A 22,473-nucleotide genomic window follows, 5' to 3' on the forward strand; every position below is an offset into this window, starting at 1 on the left:
AAGGTCCTCCCAGGAAAAATGTGAAAAAGTCCAAAACATCCTTTAGCATCAGAGGGTGGTCTGCATTAAAACCTTTGACCTTGAGAACAGAGCCTAAAAGTTAGAGCTATGCCTTTTGGGAACATAGGTATAAAAACAAGTTTACATGCAAAGTGTGCAGAAGTTTGACCTTGCATTGGGAAATACTAATTGATTCTGATTTGAATATGAATTTTAAATTTAATAATAGATTGTTTTAACAGAAATTAATAGGGACCAGGTGTATGGAGTTAGGTCAGAGATCAATCATGCCTCGCTAAGTAGCCAAACAGTCTCAAGGAGTTAAATAGTCCTCTCGTTCTTGCATAGACTTTCTCCCCCCAATGGGACCATATCAATTTCCAAAAGAAATTGACATATTTATATGTAATATGTCATATGACTGTAATATGTATAATGTAATGTCTTACATGATGCAAGCATGCATGTTAGTTGTTAGTCTGCATTAAAGCATTAACCCTTGTTCCAAAGCTCCTAGTATCTCCCAAAGATTATTATAGTTACACGTTACCAATATTAGAAAACTGACTCACAGACCAGCTTCAAATACACAATTAGAAATAATCACAACAGCCAAAGAGTTTCTGCTCCAGGAAAAACAGATTTAAAAACTCTTTGATGCACCTACAGAGGATTTCCAATTGATGACACTCTCCATGGGACCTCAAGACTCTGCAGTTGGAGAGAGAAAACAGCAAAAGTGTCAAAAGACTTTCCTGGGTCACAGAGAGTTGGTAAAACCACATGGAAGGAAGCAATTAAACAAAAAAAGACAGATCATGGTCATCTGTATCACAGTGAGAACTGCTAATTATAGAAAGAATTAAACACAAAAAAAAACTTGAATGGCAATACTTATCCAAGGAATGAGGCAAAATGGTGGCTCAAGAGCAGACAGATTTGTTTGTGACTTAAATGACAAATGATCCAATCTAGGTTGCTAGGCACAGCAAATTTCACTTTTGATCTGGTATGAAAAATTGAAGCAAATGGGAATGAAAAATACCAACGAATTTCATCCATCACAGAGCACAATCGTAACAGAATCCACAGTCAAAAGGCAGTAGAGAAAGTTCCCTTCTCAAAATAGGGTGAGCATTGTGTAAGTTGCTTGAATTCTTGCTGCAGATCTAATGCCAGCCATTTACCACATGCCTGTCCCTTAAAGGAGACAGAAGTGCTAGGTACCAGAAGAAAGGACTCATGGCAACAGCTATATCCAAATCCAATCACAGAGGTATTAATCCAGAGCCGTGTTACCAATACAGCACCTGCATAGAGGAGGACGTTTTCTAACAAGGCAGCATTGAGCAAGTTTGCATAATATCAGAACTGATGCAGATAATGCAGAATTTAATTTGATTGGCATCTATACCACAATGGCAATGCAAGGAAGAAAGAAGTTCTTAAAGTTACAGTGTTGATCACTGACTGACGCAGCAAAAGACTTTCATGGGTGGAGGTGCCCATAACAGGAATTTCAATCATTTTCCTTAGGCAGAAAGCACAGTTAAACTCAAGACCTATTCAAGCATATTACTGAAGATACTGAAGTAAATGCAATGTATTGAGAGTTATAATGGCTTATGGTTAGAATTGGCTATAGTCATAGCTGACTATCTGAGTGTGTGACATTACCAGGTAGGGCCCGGTTAAGATCAAAGATCAATTGATAGAACTGTGTACTTTACAAGCAGAAATTTTATCCATATTACCATAAAGATAATATGAAGTTTTGACAAAGTTATTGAAAGCACATATTTTAAGATTACAACTAGATTATAACTTTTCAGTCGTAGCCTCATTAAGCCATTGGACAACATTGCAGGATGTTCTTCTGAAACAAGTTTACAAGTAGTCTTAAAGTTTGGACTGGTTCATATAAATATATAAAATGGTGGTTTGATAATAGATGACTTTAACTGGCCACTGACAATGTCTGAAATGGGGAATAAAGAACATAGCAGATAGGAGGATATGGCCCCTTAAGCCTGTTCCATCATTAGATAAAACCTTAGCTGCTCTGACCTTGGTCTCAGCTCCATTTTCCCCCTATTGACAAAGTATTGGCCTACCTTAGCTTTGAATATGGTCTCTACAGCCCTCTGGGATAGAGAATTCCAAAGATTCACAATCCTCAGAGAAGAAATTCCTCTTCATCTCCATCTTAAACGGATGACCTCTTATTCTGAAATTATGATCCATGGTTATTCTTCTAAACTGCATATAGATCCAACTCCTCCAATCTTTCCTCATCAGACAACCCTTTCATCGTAGGACTCAACCTGGTGAACCCTCTCAAAACTACCTCCAATGCACCAATAAGATAAGACTTTTTAAGATATCTTTATTATTCACATGTACTGTACATCAAAACACACAGTGAAATGCACCTTTTTGCTTAGTGTTCTGGGGGTAGCCCACAAGTGTCGCCACGCTTCCGACGCCAACATAGCATTTCCACAACTTCCTAACCTGTACATCTTTGGAATGTGGGAGGAAACCCATGCAGTCTCGGGGAGAATGTACAAACTCCTTACAGACAGTGGTGGGTATTGAGACCAGGTCGCTGGCACTGTAATAGCGTTATGCTAACCGCTACACTACCGTGCCTGCCCTGGTAGTACTCTGATCTCACCAACATAAAAAGTAGTACTCTGATCTCTCTTGAACAGTTGTGGCAAGTCTTCCTCATTTTTACACTCCATCTCCTTTGCAATAAAAGGCCAACATTCCATTTGCCTTATTAATTACTTGCTGTATCCAGCATGCTAACTCTGCATGTTTCACCCAAATCCCTTGGCACCACAACTTTCCATAGTCTGTTTTTAAACAATATTCTGCTTTTCTATTTTTCCTACCAAAGTGGATATCCCCATTATAATCCTTCTGCCAAAGTCTTGTCCATATGTTTAATTTATCCATGTTCCTTTGCAGACTCTGCACCCTTCTCAACATGTACACAATTAACTCTGTCCTTTCTTCAAAGTCATTAATATAGATTGTAAATAGTTAAGGCCCTAACACTGGTCTCTGCAGCATCCCACCAGTTACAGCTTGGCAACCTGAAAATTACTTATTTATCCAAATTCTCTTTTCAGTAAGTAAGCAAATCCTCTATCCATTTTAATACATCTCCCCTAATGCCAAGAGTTTCCAACTTGAATGCTTTCTGGAAAAATTACATCTACTGGCTCCCCAGTCTGGTTTGCAGAGTCTTTTTTTTTACACTGTATGGTATAATTTTATGTATAATTTATATTCTGTGTGTTGCCTGTACCTGCATTCCTGTGATGCTGCTGCAAGTTTTTCATTGTACTGTAACTCACTGTGCTTGCGCACATGACAATAAACTCAACAACCTTACATCCGCCCTGCTCATTACAATTACCAAAGAGTTCTAAATAAATTTGTCCACTTTCTGTCTTATAACACCATGCTAATTCTGCTGCATTGTATTATGATTTTCTAATAATTGCCATGCATTTACCTCCTTAATAATAATGAATAGAAAAGTTATCCCCAATATCCTCTAAGACGACAGATTTTGGAAGAATTACATTCAAAACAAACTGTAACTGTAATTAATGAAGGCGATTTCCAAGTCCGTCAAGAGTGCAGAACAAACCGCTAAAGGCATCATAACAGATATGGAAGTCAGCATCATGACTATTGAAGAGTTTAAATTGATTTTTGTCACAAAAGACAATGACAAGTCCTATTGATGAAGTCTCAAAATAGAGTGAAGTTAGATATATGGATCTGCATAACACCAGCTCCCACCAGTGAAGCAGAGGTTGGTTTTTGAGGCACATGATACACCTGTAGAATTGGTGCCAGACAATGGACTACAGTTCACCACATCTTTGTTTGAACACGAGATACAATGGTATCAAACATTCATTAACTCCCCCATACCATCCAACTTCTACGGATGCAGCCAAAAGCCTTCAAGAAACAAGTTTTCCAAGGTTGTTCCAGTTTAACAATGAATCATTGGTTAGCTAACTTGATACAACACCACATTCTACCACAGAATTCACCCCAGCAGAGCTGTTGCTGCATCGTAGACTTCAAACATGCTTGGTATAGCCTAGCTTGGAGGAAGAGAGTGAGAGGCAGCAGCTGACACAAAAGCAAAATCATGATTCATATTGCAGCAACTCACTGAGGAGATGAAAAAGTAATTCAGACAATGAGAAAGTGAGAGTGTTAAAACCAATACGCAAGTACAACAGTCATAAGTGAGATATTGGTGAGATAGTACATGGCTGCAGCACTTAAATATTTTGTGTAAACTGGAATTCAGAAGTGCCCAGCTTGACCAAATAATTGCAGTTAGAAGCATATTCTTTCAGCATGATGAATTTATTTCAGGAGTGGAAATAGGATCAACTAAAGAGACACAAGTCAACAGTGAGCTGAGTCAAGCCATCACGCAGTTAAGGTAGTTGAAGCATCTAACAAAGTCTGTCAACAGATTGAACCTGCAATGGTTGTATATCTATGGAAAACTGTCTCGTACTTTTTATCAAAGAGGGAATGCAGTAACTAAGTCATCTGAGTGTAATGCGATGACATCTTCAAACAATTGACACAAGTACATGGTTAGTTGTTGTTAGTCTCAGTGCACCCTTGTTCTGAAGCTTCTGGTATTTCATAGAGATTTTTGTAGTTAGAATTTACCAGTACTACAGGGCTGACTTACATTCCATCTCTAAATACATGACTCAGACTGGATCTCAAAATACATATTTACAACATCCAGCTTCTGGTAGCCTATCCTATTGGCCCTGTATTCTACACTGCAGTGACATAGCTTGAAGGGCTGCAGGGTCTCCAAATTATGGGCAGAAGTTCTGCCCCAAAAGCCTGACAGCTTTGATAGCCAACAAAGCCTCATTCCTGACTCTGCAGCTGTGTCATTTAATGGCATTTAGAGACATTTAAACACTATTTAATAAAAACTATCAAAGTTAATGTTTTAATAAAAGTAGCTAGGATGTTTGTTAATTATTAAAAATATTAAACGAAATTATTTAAAGGAACTTACCTTTACATTTCCACAATTCCCTTTCAAATAAATCCGGTCTCAGATCCTGTGCACCTAATCTAGTGCAGGATCCAAAACTCAATCTCTCAGCAGAATTGCCAGGTTATCTCAGCAAAATGGACCTCTGCTTTTAGATTCTAAGTGCAGTCCAGCAGCTAAGCAGGTTCAATGTCACACATATGTTAGTGATCCAGGGACATGTGTGGTTAACTATGCACATACTGAAGTCTGGACCATGCTTCCATTTATATAGGTAAATACATGATTCCAGTTACATAGGTAAATACGTGATTCTATTCAGAATGGCTGGAATTTGCAAGTGAGGTCCAAGCCAAAGTCCATTTAAATTGCTTATTCAGAGAATGTTCACAAATATTATTTTATGGTGTCACTTCAAAAGTTATATGATATCATTAGACTAAACCCAAACGTTCATAAAACAATGTTAATATTTTGTAAAACTTCACTCTCAAGATGTGAGCATTGCTAGCAAAACTGAGTGCTTCTTGAACCATTGTAGCCCATGTGAAGAAGGTGCTCGGACACTGCTAATTAGGTAAGGAGGTACAGGTATTTAACCAGAGATGACGACTCAACAGTATGTCCAAATTAGGATGGTTTCAACCTAGTGGCAATGACTCTACTATGCGGCTGGTGCCATGTCATTCTGGGAGTTGGAATTCATAGCTTTCAATGATCCTGTTGAAGAAGTTTAGCTGGTTGCATTTTTTTAAAATCCTGGAGCTAGTGCACAGAAGTCATAATTTCTCAGTGGTGGAATGATGCATTTTTAAGCTGGTGCATGAGGTGTCCATTAAAATACTTTTGTCCTGTTTGGTGTTTATGTTATATTTGCTCCAGCGCTTATCTATCCAAGCAAACTGAGGGAAGAACTATTATAGAACATAGAACACTAAAGCACAGTACAGGCCCTTCAGCCCACAATGTTGTGCCGACATTTTATCCTGCACTAAGATCTATCTAACCCTTCCCTCCCACATAGCTCCCCATTTCTCTATCATTCATGTGTCTACCTAAATTTCTCTTAAAAATCCCTTATGTATCTGCCCCCACAACCTCTGCCGGCTGTACGTTCCATGCACCCACCATTCTGTGCAAAAAACTTACCCCTGACATCCCCCTTATACCTCCCTCCAATCAACTTAAAATTATGTCCCCTCGTGTTAGCCATTGTCGCCCTGGGAAAAAGTCTCTGACTGTCCACTCGATCTATGCCTCTTATCATCTTGTACACCTCTATCAAGTCACCTCTCATCCTCCTTCTCTCCAAAGAGAAAAGCCGTAGCTCACTCAACCTATCCTCATAAGACATGCTCTCCAATCCAGGCAACATCCTGGTAAATCTCCTCTACACCCTCTCTAAAGCTTCCACATCCTTCCTATGATGAGGCAACCAGAACTGAAAACAATACTCCAAGTGTGGTCTAACCAGAGTTCTACAGAGCTGCAACATCACATTGGGAAACTAATGGGGCCAACAAATTCCCAGGACCTGATAATATACATCCCACTGTAGCAAAGCAAAGGTCCCTGAAAATTGTGGATGCATCAGTGGTTAACTTGCAAAACTTTTCTTTGGTTGCTGGAGCAGTTTCTACACATTGGAGGGTAGCAAACACAACCCCACTATTTAAAAAAGGAGGAAGAGAAATTACAACCAGTTGTACATCGAACCATGCAAGTTTGCAGATGATGCTAAAATAGGTGGTGTCGTTGACAGTAAAGATGGTCATCAGGATTTAGAGGAATTTTGATCAACTGGGTAAGTGGGCTGAGGAATGGCAAACAGAGTTTAATTCAGCTAAGTGCAAGGTGTTGCATTTTAGGAAGACAAATGAGGGTAGGACTTTCACAGTGAACGGTAGAGCCCTGGGGAGTGTTGTAGAACAGAAGAACCTTGAAGTACATCGTTCTCTGAAAGTGCCATTGTAGGTGGACAGGGTGGTGAAGGCGGCTCTTGGCATGCTAGCCTTCATCAGTCAGGGCATTGAGTACAGAAGTTGGGACGTTATGTTACAGTTCTACAAGATGTTGGTGAGACTGCATTTGGAATATTGTGTTCAGTTTTGGTCACCCTGCTATAGGAAAGATGCCATTAAATTCAAAAGTGTGCAGAGGAGATTTACGAGGATGTTGCTGGGACTTGAGGGCCTGAGTTATAGAGAGGTTGAGCAGGTTGGGACTTTTTTCGTTGGAGCTTAAGAGAACGAGGGGTGATCTTATAGATGTGTATAAAAATCACGAGGGGCATGGATAGCATCAATGCACAGAGTCTTTTTCCCAGGATTGGGGAATCAAGAACTAGAGGGCATAGGTTAAAGGTGAGATGGGAGAGATTTAATAGGAACTGAGGGGCAACTTTTTCACCCAAAGGGTGGTCAGTGTATGGAATGAGCTGCCAGAGGAAGTGGTTGAGGCAGGTAAATTAACAACATGTAAAAGGTACCTAGACAAGTACATGGATAGGAAAGGTTTAGAGGGATATGGGCCAAACACGGGCAAATGGGAATCTTGGTCAACATGGTCCAGATGGGCCGAAGGGCCTGCTCCCCTGCTGTATTACTCTATGACTCTAGTTAGAGAAACATCAGTAGTGGTGAAAATGCTGGTGTCCATTGTAAAAGACACAATAATAGAACATCTGGAAATCTAACTGATTGGGCAAAGTCAGCAAGGAGATATGAAAGGGAAATCATGCTTAACAAATCTACTGAACTATTTTGAGGATCCAACTAATAGCATAAAATAGGGAGAATCAGTGGATATGATGTACTTGGGCTTTCAGCATTTGATAAGATTTTATATAAGCAGTTAGAATGCAAAATTAAAGCATATGGGATTATAATGAGAATTGGTTGACAAACAGGAAACAGGCAACAGGAATGAATGGGTCTTTTTCCAGTGGCAGGCACTGACAGGTGGGGAGCCACAGGGATCAGTCCTTGAGTCTCAGTTATTCACAATACATATCAATGATTTAGAAGAGGAAATTAATTGTAAAATCTCTAAGTTTGCAAATAACACAATGCTGAGGGATGGGAATGTCAGCTCTGAGGAGAATTCAAAAGGGCTCCAATATGACTTAAACAAGTCGGCTGAGTGGGAAAATGCGTAACAGATGCAGTTTAACATGGAGCCAACACTTTGGCTCAAAGTGTCAAATTATGGCGAACACTATGATTACCTTGACCACTTGGCCCTAAAATGGACTTTTTTTTGTTCTAATTGTGTACTTTCTTGTAAATTTTTTTAAATTTTTGTTTTAATGCTAATGATATGATGCTATCTGCCTGTGATGCTACTGCAAACAAGTTTATCATTGCACCTATGCATACATGTACTTGTGCATATGAAAATAAATTCGACTTTAACTTTAAAAACATAAAGACAACTTATTCCAAATGGTGACAAACTGTAAGATGCAATGAGACCTGGGTCTCCTTGTAAACCAGTTTCTGAAGACAAGTGTTCAGGTGCAGCAAGCTGTTATGTAGGCAAATGGCATACTGGTGTGAATTTCAGGAGAATTTGAATACAGGAGCAAGGATGTCTTTTTGCAGCTGTGCAGTGCCTTGATGGAGATTTGCGTACAGATTTGATCTCCTTAACTGAGGATGGATATTCTTGCCATGGCGTGAGTGCAACAAAGGTGTAATAGATCAATTCTTGTGATGACAGGACTTGTGCCTCTTCTGTCTGAGGAGAGACTGAGTCAATTAGGCCTACATTCAACTGAGTTTAGAACAGTGAGAGGGGAATCTCATGGAAATTCATAAACTCTAACAGGACTAAGCAGACTAGATAAGTGCAGGATATTCCCAATGGCTGGAGCATCCAGAACCAGGGATTACAGCCTCAGGATACTGAGCATGCCATTTAGAACCGAGATCAGGAGAAATTTCTTCACCCAAAGAGTGGTAAACCTACGGAATTCTCTACCACATAAGGAGTGAAGGCCAAGTCATTAAATATATTCAAGAAAGTGGTAGACATATTTCTTAATACTACAGGATCAAGGATAATGGGAAAAAAGGCACGAACAGGATGTTGAAGTACATGATCCTACATGATTGCATTGTATGTGGAGCAGGCCAAAACACTTACTCCTGCAGCATGCTGTAGTGGTACATAGTTCTACTTCTGTTGACAGCTTACACTGCTTAATGGATGCCAAATTTTAAGATCCTAATCTTTTCTTAAACTATGCCAGAGTAGCATTAAGGTCTTGAAGGCTGTCCTCAGAAGCAGGATGTAGTTCACGTGAAACATGCTGTATTCCCTCCACCCCCCAACTAATACCATCACAAATGGTGCACTCTGCAAGATGTAGATTGGCGAGTATCACATCAAATAATTTATCAGAGATAGAGCTACAAAGCTGAACCTACTGATGAACATTGATATTCTCTAGGCAGAGTGCATTGTGTGCCCTTGCTAACTTGAAAACTGCCTCCAAGCTAGGGGAGGGCAGGAGGTGGTAAACCACAAATTTCTTTGTCCACACTTAACCTGAGGTTTGATAAATTCCATACTCCTAAATCCACTCTTTCCTCACTTATAAATCACAGTACCTTGACCTCTTAAGTTAACACTCTTGTCAGCAAAACCTGGGAGATAAGAGGATGGTCAGTATGAATGTCAAGATATTGATTGACTAGTCTGCATGACAACTCTCCCAATGTTGACACCAGTTTCCAAGTAATGCAGGATCCTACATGCTGGGTGTACTTTTGGTATGTTCTGGTTTAGTACCTTAGGGGGTCCTTTCCAATTTTTTTTTCTTTCTAGCTGTTCAATACAATTGAATAGTTTGTTAGGATACTGCAAAAGGCAGTTGAGAGACAACCAGATTTGCATCACAATAGGTCAAAATACAAGCCCCTTCCCCAAAGGACTCTATTGATCCATTTGGACTTCTATTTTCAGCCTCATATTCATTTACTGGTACCAAAACTTCTTTCCCAAAACAAAATGCAAATTTTCAAACTGCCAATCTGTGATCTCTGAGCTCCAGACCTCAGCATCACTTCCCTGGATTATTAGCCAAGTAAAAAATTGATTTTGCAACAAAGGAGAACGTTAAACTTACCCACATTAGGTTGTGCATGCATTCAATACTGGCAATCAATATCCATTGCTTAAATGTATAAACGCAAAGGCATAACTATACATTTCAAATTTAAAAAGACTAGCATTTATATAGTCTTTTCAAAAAGTGCATAACAATCAATAAAGCAATCTTGCAATATAGTAATAGTTGCATTGTGGGAAATATGGCAGATACACCACGCACAGCAAGGTTCTCCAGGTCCTATAGAGCAATTATAAAGACATAGAAGTTTGATCTCATTAACTTCAATGGGGTCAAATTTCAGCAGTAGAGTACAACAAGCCACCGCTATTGTACATGGGCACTTAATGCAAGTAGCAAACTTTGAATTTCTGCCTTAACCTGTTTAACTGACCTTGGTTGCATTGACAAGTACACTGGGAAGAACTCCCAGTGAAAATTCAATAGACTAACATAAGGAAAAAAAAGTCTGCGAAGATACAAGTTACCTTCTGTTATTGAGTCTTCCATATCTTGGCCACCTTTGCTCCTTTCCAAGGCCTCTGCCATAAAGAGTGATGTTGTTAGAATTACTATTCTATAAACTCAATTTTAAAGTTAAAACAAACTATTTTCCTTAATTTTTGAAGTGCCTATTCCCCCACCCCAAATAGTTGTTTTACTTGGTTACCTTTTTAATAAAATTAGTTTGCAACACAGATTAGTGAACTAAGAAATCGTATGGACATAGCCACTATGCTATTTAACAAAACTGAAATTCTTTTCGATTTCCATTACCAGTTCGCAGATACTATTAAAAGTATTCGTGTGATCGTTGGCAAGGAAAACAAATAGAGGCTGCAAGAAGACCTCGAGGTCAGGAAGCAAGGTAGGCAGAAAATGGCAAAAGAATTCAATTTGGAAAAGTGAGAGAAATGCATTCAGGGAGTGGAAATATGGTGAGGAAACACACAAGAAACAATTGGATACTCTAAAGCACAGAGGAAAAGATGAATCCTGGACTGCAAGTCCAGACACCCCTAGAGATAGAGAAGCAGGTAGATCAGATGCTTATGAAGGCATAAAATACTTGCCTTCATTGGCCAAGGCACATAAAAGCAGGGAAGTCATGTAGAACTGTATAAAACTCTAATTGGACCTCTGATCACAACATAATAGGACAGATATCGTAGTAACAAAGACGACTGATAGGAGATCTGTGAGGAAGTTGACAAAAGTGGTGTTTTTAGTTACAAGGAAAGATTGGTTTGGCTGGAGTCATTTTCTTTGGAATAGAGAAAGTTGAGGGGAGATTCACTGAAAGTACATAAAATTATGAGGTTGTAGATATGCTGGACAGGAAGCGCCTGCTTCACTTACCAGGGAGATCAACAACCAGGAGACATAGATTCAAGATAAGCTATAGAATTAGAGGAGAGTTGGGAAGAAAAAAAAATCACCTGGAGAGTGGATACTTTCTGAAAGAGAAATGGAGACAGAAACTCTCAGTGCACATAGAAAGTAACTGGTTGAACTCACAACCCAAAAAGTTAAAAATGGAATTAATCTGGAGATTTTTCAGCATGACACCAGTGGCTTTCATCTGTGCTGTAGATTTCACTGATTTTAATGAGATCAATCAATCAGGGACAATTGGCCTACTTTTTACATTCTTTACTCTTTGTATTACTCTTAAATATGAAGAAATTTTTCGGCATGGCAATTTTTAATTGTTTGACAAACAGAAACAAGACACCATGACAACCTCCCTGTAGGTGAAGTCATCCAAAAAGGGAATATATCCTATTATCCCTCCTCCAGAGCATTTTCTTTCCTTTTCTCCCGTTTCAATACAATAGTATAGCTGAAATATGAAATAAGGGCCATCAAATCCCTATAATGGAAATGACTTATGAAAGAATCCTTGTTTAAATACATGACAATTGATCTGTAATTTATGAGTCAAATGCATTCAATGAAAGATATTTTTGGCCTGCAATCTGTAAGCTGGATGAATATTGGACTGTTTCAGAGAGAACAGGAAGGTTCACTCACCTCCCAATACTTCAAGTGCTGCGGCAACTGCTGCCCATCCACCAGCACTGAAATACATTCGTGCACTTGTCTGAATTCCAGGATCCAGAAGAACAGCTTCCTTCCCACTGAGATTCTCTGTCAAAACTTCAACATCAATTTCATTTGCTAATCGAGCATTAGAGAAGATCTCGTCCACGACGTCAGCTTTCAAAATAGTATGCAAAAACTCTGGCAACATAAAAATTAAGGCATCCTGTTTAGGCTTTTTTTTAAAACTACTGTGGTAAATGTATATATTACTAATCAAAGATATTTTAGACAAAAAAAATCTAAGCCTTGTGTGCTGTATTATAGCAAACCCTTAATTTTCAGTTTTGCATATTTGAGGACAAAGCCCACTGACATGCTCTTGATGAAACTTTTAAGTTAGTTGGTTCCTCTGCAAATGAAGAAATTAGTAAACACATTGAGTGAGCATCTCGACAATCCCGGGGGGATTTTCTCCTTTGTTTTTAAAAGTGTGAAATTTTGAAAGAGACGGCTAAAAGCACAACCCCTCCCCAGCCAGGTATTCCACTACTAATATTAATAGTGATAGTCCACACTAACAGTCCGGCATTGGAGCCTCTGCCTGTGTCTATGTAACTTACCACCTTGAGAAAATTCATGGCAAATCTCCCAGCAAATAAAAGTCTCATTCAGCTTTAATAATCCTGTCTGCAAAGTAATCTCCAGGAGTCAGCATGGAATAAATAGTGTTCATAGCTTTCAGGATCCATTGTTTCAGGAATGTATCCCTCAGAAAAATTGAGGTTATTGTTCTTCAGTGCAATAATACCCCCAAGGTCCTGCCATTTACTCTATATGACCTACCAGAATTTGACCTCCCAAAGTACATTACCTCACACTTGTCTGGATTAAATTCCAACTGCCACCACTCCACCCAGCTTTCCTGCTGATCAATGTCCTTTGTATACTTAGACAACCTTCTTTGCTATCTACCAGCTCCACCAATTTATGCACACTTACTAATCATATCACCTTCATTCTCATCCAATTCATTTATATACGTACATGTTAGAAACAAAGGTCCCAGCACCAAACCCCATGCTACGTCACTTGTTACAGACCTCCAATCGGAAAAACACCCATCTACCACAATCTTCTGCTTCCTATTACCAAGCCAATTTTGGATCCAGTTTGCTGATGTGCCTCGAATCCCTTGTGCCTTAACCTTCTGGACCAGCCTACCAAGTGGGACCTCATCGAAAGCCTTGGTAGCATCCGTTAGTCTCGCGAGACCATGGATCTGTGCATGGAGATTCTTGTTTCAGTTGGTAGTGGTAGAGCAATGTCTGTTGTGACCGTAGAGTCCTACACAAGAGCGACAGTCTCGGCTGCAGCAACTGCACTTGAAGGTGCTGTCCTCCTGTGTTACTTTGGTGCTGTTTTTCTGGCGAGTGCACTTTTCTTCAGCAGCTAGCCTCAGCTTCTCTTCTCCTTGTTTCAGACCTCTGTGTAGTTCCAGCCTCCAGCGAGAGTGATCACTTGCAATTTCTTCCCACCTCACGACGTTCATGTTCAGTGACTTCATGTCTCTCTTGCAGACATCTTTGAAGCGAAGATGGGGCCGTCCTTGCGCTCTCTTGCCAGAGACCAACTCCCCGTACAGCAGGTCTTTCGGGATCCTCCTGTCTGGCATGCGATGTATGTGGCCCAGCCAGCGGAGACGGCATTGTTGAAGCAAGGTGAAGAGGCTGGGTATCTGAGCGCGGGTCAGGACCTCGTTGTTGGTGACTCTGTCAGTCCACTTGATGTCCAGGATGCGTCTCAGGCTATGAAGGTGGAAGGCATTAAGATGCCACTCCTGTCTGGAGTAGAGGCTCCAGGTCTCGCTGCTGTAAAGCAGCGTGCTGAGGACGCGGGCCTGTAGACTGCAACCTTGGTGTGTGTTGTCAGCTTTCTGTTCTCCCAGACTTGCTTTGCCAACCTGGCGAATGTTGAGGCTGCTCGTCCGAACCGTCTGTTGATCTCGGAGTCTAGGGAGAGACTATCTGTGATGGTGGAGCCAAGGTACGTGAACTCATGGACTACCTCCAGCTCATAGTTGTTGATGGTAACGGCAGGGCAGTGCTCAACACACTGACCCAAAACGTTCAGCTTCTTCAGGCTGATGGTCAACCTAAAATCCTGGCAGGCTCTTGAGAAGCTGTCCATGAGGCTTTGCAGTTACTCTTCAGAGTGTGTTGCCAGTGCCGCGTCGTCTGCAAACAACATGTCCCTGATGAGTACTTTGCGAACCTTGGTTTTCGCCCAGACTGAACAGCTTCCCGTCTGATCTGGTGTGGAGGTAGACACCATCTGTTGATGTTCCAAAGGCGTGCTTCAGCATGACCTTACTGAAGTTCATATAAACACATCTATTGTGCCTACTTCATCAATTTTTTTTTTGTTACTTCCCTCAAAAAGCTCAATCAGATTTGTGAGACATGATCTTCCCTGTGCAAAACCATGCTGACTCCTCCTAATCAGTCCCTGACTTTCCAATTGAACATAAATCCTGTACCTCAGAATCTTCTCCAACAACCTCCCTACCACTGATGCAAGGCTCACCAGCCTGTAGTTTTCAGGCTTATCTCTCCTGCTCTTTTTGAATAAGGGGACAACATTAGCTATCCTCCAGTCTTCTGGTACCTCATCCATGGCGAATTAAGATGCAAAAATCTCTGTCAGGGCCTCAGCAATCTCTTGCCTTGCTTCTGCTTAGCATCCTGGGACAGATCTCGTCAGGCCCTGGGGATTTATCCACCCTAATTTGCACCAATATTTCTAACATTATCTACTTCCTGATACAGACACGTTCTGGAATATCAGCGTATCCCTTCCTCAACTCTGCAGCCTCCACATCCTTTTCCCTGGTGAATACCAATGAGAATTGTTCATTTAGGACCTTGCTCTATGTCCTGGCTCCACACATAGATTACCCCTTTGGTCCCTGAGGGGGCCGACTCTTTCCTGAGCTACCCTCTTGGTTCTAATATACTTCTAAAAGGTTTTAGAATTCTCCTTAATTCTTCCTGTCAATGTCGATTCACAGGCCCTTTTTGCCCTCCTAATTTCTTAAGTTCTCTCCTAAATCCCCAATAAACCAAAAAGGACTCATTCAATGCCAATTTCCCATACCCGACATTTGCTTCCTTCTTTTTCCTGCGCAAATCTTCAATATCCTTCATGTAACAAGGTTCCTTAAACTTACCATCTTTGCATCTTACCCTTACAAGGACACGTTGACTCTGAATTCTTACCATCTTGCATTAAAGCACCTACAAATTATCAGATGTTGTTTTCCCCTCCAGCAGTTGCCCCCAATCTTGCAGATGACACGAAAGCTGGTGATGTTATAGATAGTGAGAAAAGCTGTATAAGCCTACAACAGGATATAGATTAGTTGGAAAGTTGGGCAGAGCACTGGCAGATGGAATTTAATCCCAATAAGTGCAAGGTAATGCAATTTGGGCAGTCAAACAGGGGTAAGACATGTACAGTATATGGTAGGGAACTAAGGAATATTGATGAACAGTGAGACCTGGGGGGCCCAAATCCATAGTTCCCTGAAAGTGGTAACGTGTGGATAGGCTGGTTAAGAAGGGATATGGCATGCTTGACTTCATAGATCAGGGCATAGAATATAAGAGCTGGTTTGTTATTTTGCAACTTTACAAAACTATGGGAAGGCAGCACTTTAGTTCTGGTCACCACGCTATAGGAAGGCTGTGATTGCGCTGGAGCGTGTGCAGAGGAGATTCATCAGGACGTTGCCAAAATTAGATGACTTTAGTTATGGGGAGACATTGGATAGGCTGGGTTTATTTTCCTGAATCAAAGGAGGCTGAAGAATGACCTGATAGAAGTATATAAAATTATGAGAGGCACGGAAAGGGCAGATAATCAAAATATTTTCCCATAGCAGGGGTATCAAAAACATAGAAACATAGAAAAACTACAGCACAATTCAGGACCTTCGGCCCACAAAGCTGTGCTGAACATGTCCCTACCCTAGAAATTACTAGGCTTACCCATAGCCCTCTATTTTACTCAGCTCCATATACCTATCTAACAGTCTCTTGAAAGACCCTATCATATCCGCCTCCACCACCATTTCCGGCAGCCCTTTCCAACTCTCTGAGTAAAAAACTTACCCCTGACATCTCCTCTATATCTACTCCCCAGCACCTTAAACCTACGTCCTCTTGTGGCCACCAATTCAGCCCTGGAGAAAAGCCTCTGACTATCTACCCTATCAATACCTTTCATCATCTTATACACCTCTATCAGGTCCCCCCTCATCCTCCGTCTCTCCAAGGAGAAAAGGCCAAGTTCCCTCAACCTGCTTTCATAAGGCATGCTCCGCATTCCAGGCAGCATCCTTGTAAATCTCCTCTGCACCCTCTCTATGGCTTCCACATTTTTCCTGTAGTGAGGCGACCAGAACTGAACACAATACTCCAAGTGGGGTCTGACCAGGGACATTAAGGCAAAGTTTTAAAGTGAGAGGTAGGAGATCCAAAGAGGACCTTAGGGCTAAGTTTTTTCTCCCCCACATAGAGAGTGATTGATGTCTGGAACACATTGCCAGAGGAGGAGATGGAATCAAATACAATTAGTACTTTTAAGACAGATTTAGAGAGACACTTAAACAGTCAAGGCATAGAAGGACAAATGGGATTAGTGTAGATGGACATGGACGTGGTGGGCCAAAAGACCCATTTCTGTGCTGTACAACCCTATGACTCTATATAAAAAACAAATATCCCCTCTTTTTCCATTTAATTCCTCCTACACATCACCCTATTGCAGAACTTTCTTCGTTTTTCTCCTTCCTTTCACCTTTTTCTGCAACTTAAAACACATTTTTTTTATTTTTAATCTTCCCCAGCTGCAACAAAAAATGATTGACCTCAAACACTGACACCTTCTCTTTCTCTCTGTCCCCCTCCCCACGTGGGTACACCCCAACCGAGAGAAATGCTATCTGACTTGCTGAGTGTTTCCAGCATTTTCTGTTTTATTGAAGTGTTGTATATTATTGGTATAATCCTTGCAGGCATTCATTCATTGTATTACTTCCTGAGCAACCTCTCTGTGAATCAGTTGGAAATTAAATCCACAATCTCAATTTGTTATAATGTGGGCAGGCACAGTAGTGTAGCGGTTAGCATTATGCTATTACAGCGCCAGTGACCCAGGTTCAATTCCGGTCACTGTCTGTAAGGAGTTTGTACATTGTCCCCATGTCTGCATGGGTTTACTCAGGGTGCTCCGGTTTCCTTCCACATTCCAAAGACGTACAGTTTAGGAAGTTGTGGGCATGCTATGTTGGCGCTGGAAGCGTGGCGACACTTTGCAGGCTGCCCCCAAAACACTCTACGCAAAAGATGCATTTCACTGTGTGTTTCGATGTACATGTGACTAATAAAGATATCTTATCTGATTCTTATCTGATGCATGTTAACTTTTAAGAGACTTTGATTTACAGTAATAATCCAGTTATTAACCACAAGAACAGATTTCATTGCCTCAAACTATTTTTCAACATCACACAAAGATGTGATTAAATAGGAAAGAGTGCAAAAAAGATTTACAAGGATGTTGCCCAGATTTGAGGGACTGAGTTATAGGGAGAGGTTAGACAGGCTGGGCTTTTCGTCCTTGGACCGTAGGAGACTGAGGGGTGATCTCACAGAGGTATATAAAATCATGAAGGGTATAGATATGGTGAGCGGTCTTTTTCCTGATTTGGGAAAATCAGAAACTAGAGGACATAGTTTTAAGGTTAGAGGTGAAAGGTTTAAATAAGGACTTGAGGGGCAATTTTTTTTTAAACACACACGGCACGTGGTAGATGTATGTAGTTATATGGAACTAACTGCCAGAGGAACTGGCTGAGGCAGGTACATTTGATGTATTTAAGAAGTTTGTGGATAGGTATATGGATGACAAGTGTTTACAGGAATATGGGCCAAGTGCTGGAAAATGGGATTAGCTTGAATATACTTCTTGGTCAGCATGGACACGTATGGGCCAAAGGGCCTTTTTCCGTGCTATACAGCTCTATGACTCTAAGTGTTCTGCAGTCTTACGAGGCCCATTGCAATTCACCAGTAAGGAATGGGTATATGTATGTGTAACTGTGTGGAATCTTTATCCCACTTGCAGCATGACTTTCTCTCAAAGCATGGTCAAGGTTGCATGCAAAAGGGGAAAAAATCCTCTTTAGTGACACTATGACAAGTAACTATTTTGTCCTAAATAAAAAAAATAGTTCAATATCCATGCTATTTCAGTAACAGAGACAAGCTAGGTCAGAGCAGTGATAGGTGGATAAAAGGGGAGAGGCGGGGTGGGCACAAAGTGATGATAGGTAGATGCAGGTAAGAGATAGTGACAGGCAGGTGCGGGGGAGGAGGGGAGAGCAGATTCACCGGGGGATGGGTCAAAGGTAAGGAGGAAAAAAAGGGGGAGAGGGTACAAAAGAAGAGATAAGCTAGGAAAGGGAAGAAAAGAGGCATGGTTGGGGGGGTTGGGCGGGGCTGGGGGTTGGGTTGGGGGGGTTGGGCGGGGCTGGGGGTTGGGGGGTTGGGGGTGGCAACACTATGATGCTGGAGGAAATCAGCAGGCCAGGCAACATCCATGGAGAAGAGCAGGCTATCAACGTTTCAGGTCAGGAACCTTCTTCAGGACTGAAGATAGGAAAAGGGGAAGCCCGATATATGGGAGGGAAAAGCAGAGCAGTGATAGGTGGACAAAAGAGAGGAGGTGGGGTGGGCACAAGGTGGTGATAGGTAGATGCAGATAACCCATCCCCAACTATGCCTCTCTCTCTTTTTTTCTCTTTACCTTCGACCCATCTCCTCCGTCCCCCGCACCTGCCTGTCACTATCTCTTACCTGCATCTACCTATCACCACCTTGTGCCCACCCCGCCTCCCCTCTTTTGTCCACCTATCACTGCACTGCTTTTCCCTCCTATATATCTGGCTTCCCCTTTTCCTATCTTCAGTCCTGAAGGGTCCAGTCCTGAAACGTTGACAGCCTGCTATTCTCCACGGATGCTGCCTGGCCTGCTGAGTTCCTCCAGCATCATAGTATTTTTCATGCCTTGACTTTATCCTGTCTCCTCTTGTCCAGTCCCTTCCCACCTACATCTGGGACACCTCACATGTCCTCCACCAACGATTCCCCAGCCCCCGCCGCCTCATCTTCACCATGGATGTCCAGTGTTTATACACCTCCATCCCCCATCAAGGTGGCCCTATTCCTCACCATAATATAGAGTCTGTGATCATGTATTTCAACAGTTAAGAAGGCTATCAGCTACAGTCGCATAGCTACTGAAACAGTAGCTTTACAAATGCAAAGTCACAAAAAGAAAAATGCACTTACCTACAACTCCCTCCTGTCCAAGTACTGGACTGTTGCACTGCAATTCAGGTTCGTCAACATCAGAATTATGGGTTAAAGATCGACCATATTCGGAATCTAAAAGAGGCCCCAGATTTGCACCACTCTGATTCTGATTTGTTGGCTTAGTTGACCCAATACAGTAATGCCCTGCTGACATGTCTGATGGCTTCATGGTGTTCTCCACTAAGCAAGGTCCTCTGGAAACTGGATGAGGGGAGTGGTGCTCTGCAACATGCAATTTGCCGCTATTACAGTGAGACATTAGTGATGGATCAGAACACTGGTCATCAGTGAATGAAGATGATCGTTTTCTACAGCCATTTGACATATTGCAGGTGTCAGCTGAACACATGTAATGTTCAGATGATTGCCCTACAACCAAGGAACTATTGCTCAAATGATATTTCTTCGGCTCTCGATTCTGACTTCTATTTTCATCTTTGATCTCACAGTGCTTATTATAATCTGTGGTTTCTTCTTTTTCAGTTTTTATGTAAACAATTTCAGGTCTGTTACCAGTTGATGTTTTACCTGTTGCACCACTGACACCCAATTTTTCTCTGTCAGCAGCAAACGTTGTTTCTCTCCATGAATGATGGGTAGAAAGTGCGTGTGAAACTGATGTTCCATTCCAAGCTGTCTTAACACTGGTTGGTAGAAAAGGCTTGCAAGAGCCATCAGATGAATCCATTTCTTTGGCTAAATCATTGTCAGCAGTCTTAATTCTATGTGCCTTTCGTATTTGTCCAGATGTTGCCAAATCATCTTCCAAATGTTTAGATTTTGCAGGGAACTGAGCTCTGGATTTCTCTTGATCACATGGTAACTGACACACACCTCCAGTCCACCAGTGGTAGGAGTGACCAGCTTCGCACTCCCACAGAATTGCTAGGACTCCATTTTGGTGTTCTTCAACAATCTCTCTCCAAATTGGGGTAAATGTGCACTGATTGCCGTGACAGTGTGACCAAATCACCAACAGTTCAAGGTGTTCGCGTGTCAAATGAAACACTGAACTGGAATGGCTTTCTTTTGGGAATGTATAATCTGAAAAAAGAAAAAAGTTTGATCAAAAATAATGTAACTACTTGCTTGGGCTTCTCAAATACTTACTATTATAGTCATAGAGTAATACAGCACGGAAACAGGCCCAACTCATCCATGCGACCAAGTTGCCTAGCTGAGCTAGTCCCATATCCCAAACATTTTCTATCTACATACATGTTCAAATGTCTTTGAAACATTATACTCACCTCCGTCTCTGGGAGTTCATTCCATATACACACCACCATCTCTGTGAACAAACTTGCCCCTCAGGTCCCCTTTAAATCTTTCCCCTCTCAACTTAAACCTATGCCTTCCTCAATCCTGAGAAAAAGACTCTGACTATTCAACTTATCTATGCCCCTTGTGATTTTATATACGTCTATAAGGTCACCCCCTCAGCCTCCAATGCTCCAAGGAAAACAGCCCCAGCCTATATTTATCACCCAAGCCCTTCAGTCCCGGTAACATCCTTATGAATCTTTTCTGCACCCTTTCCAGCTTAATGACATACTTCCTATAGCTATGCAACCAGAACTGCACACAATTCAACTCACCTTTAGCTTTGACTTCCATATTTTCCATGTCAAATTCACTTGTATAATCTGCAACAAATTGAAACATAATGCTGAAGTATAAACTACATATCAAATAAAAACCAACTCACTCAGAAAAATATTTTTAAAAATCATAATCATTGCTACTTCCACCTCTGTACTACCATTTGATTTTGTCCTTGCCCTTGTCTCAACTCATGAGCTACTGCAAAGCTTGTTTATACCCCTATCCATTTCTAGTTTTAACTGTTTTAAAACTTGCCTGACTAGACTCCATCCTTCAATGCTCCAGAAAGAACACTACGCCCACTTTACTACCCATATTTCTCAGGACCATAAACCCATCCTTCCTTTAAACAATGAGCTAAGTTAACTCCAGGACACCAGTGCCCCAAATTTAAAACTCTACCCTTGCATTTACACGTCTTTATTACTTGTTATCTCTAACCTTATAATTTTCTGAGAACTCTGCTTTCTTCTGGCTTCTGTGTACTGCCAAAGTTCTTTGTACCACCAATAACGCTTTCAGTTGGCTATACTCGAAGCAATGGAACACCTTCCCACCTCCCCCTTCCTGAAAACTGACCTCTGACCAAACTTGTCATCAGTTCAGTGTTGATTTTGGTGGCTATATTTCTATAAAGTACCATGGGGGTACATTGAAGCTGCTACGCATAATGAAATATTGTTGTTAATGTGATCAAAAGACTCAAAACAGAATTGTGAGGAAAACTAAGGAATAAATGCTTTAATCGTTCCCATTGCAAGCTATTCTCAAAGACCCTATTGTTCAAACAAAAAGCAATGCAGCATTGCTGATAATTGGAGACAGATGTGAGAGTTTCTGTAGACCTAAGAAATATGGATACATTCATCCCACTGCTTCCGGCATGCCATAAGGAACAAACTCACTCTCTGCAACAGTAATTATAGTTCAAAAGAGCTTAGTTGAATGTAAAGCACTTTGGGATGCCCTGAAAGGAACATGAAAAACATGATATAAATGCAAGTTTATTTCTATTAAGGTGAGACAATCAAGGAATCTATCACACCATTACAAACGCAAAAAAAAATCTCTTCATTATATACCATTACATAGAACAAATGATTTGATTACAGGTAAATCGAAAGAAGTCACAAGGAAACTGTATCCTTCCAATGTATAAAATAAGGTACTTATATATGAAGACAGTATGTACCTTAACCCAA

General features: G+C 41.1%; 1 protein-coding gene across 5 annotated transcripts in view; it reads right to left on the reverse strand.

Moving 5' to 3' along the window:
• The window catches only part of LOC127568530 (uncharacterized), a 44,171-nt gene that overhangs the window by 17,379 nt on the left and 4,319 nt on the right, over positions 1 to 22,473 (reverse strand). For all 5 annotated transcript variants that reach the window (XR_007956019.1, XR_007956020.1, XM_052012392.1 and 2 more), the window contains exons 2-5: positions 21,265 to 21,312; positions 19,643 to 20,710; positions 12,219 to 12,428; positions 10,673 to 10,726 (exon numbers count right to left, since the gene is read on the reverse strand). Coding sequence is in view for 3 of the 5 variants with exons in the window: in XM_052012392.1 (XP_051868352.1) it covers positions 10,673 to 10,726; positions 12,219 to 12,428; positions 19,643 to 20,710; positions 21,265 to 21,312 (1,380 nt within the window). In the remaining 2 variants the exon portion in view is untranslated. The remainder of the gene's footprint in view (positions 1 to 10,672; positions 10,727 to 12,218; positions 12,429 to 19,642; positions 20,711 to 21,264; positions 21,313 to 22,473) is intronic.

The sequence above is a fragment of the Pristis pectinata genome, chromosome 3 (genome assembly GCF_009764475.1).
Source record: "Pristis pectinata isolate sPriPec2 chromosome 3, sPriPec2.1.pri, whole genome shotgun sequence".
Lineage (NCBI taxonomy): Eukaryota > Metazoa > Chordata > Chondrichthyes > Rhinopristiformes > Pristidae > Pristis > Pristis pectinata.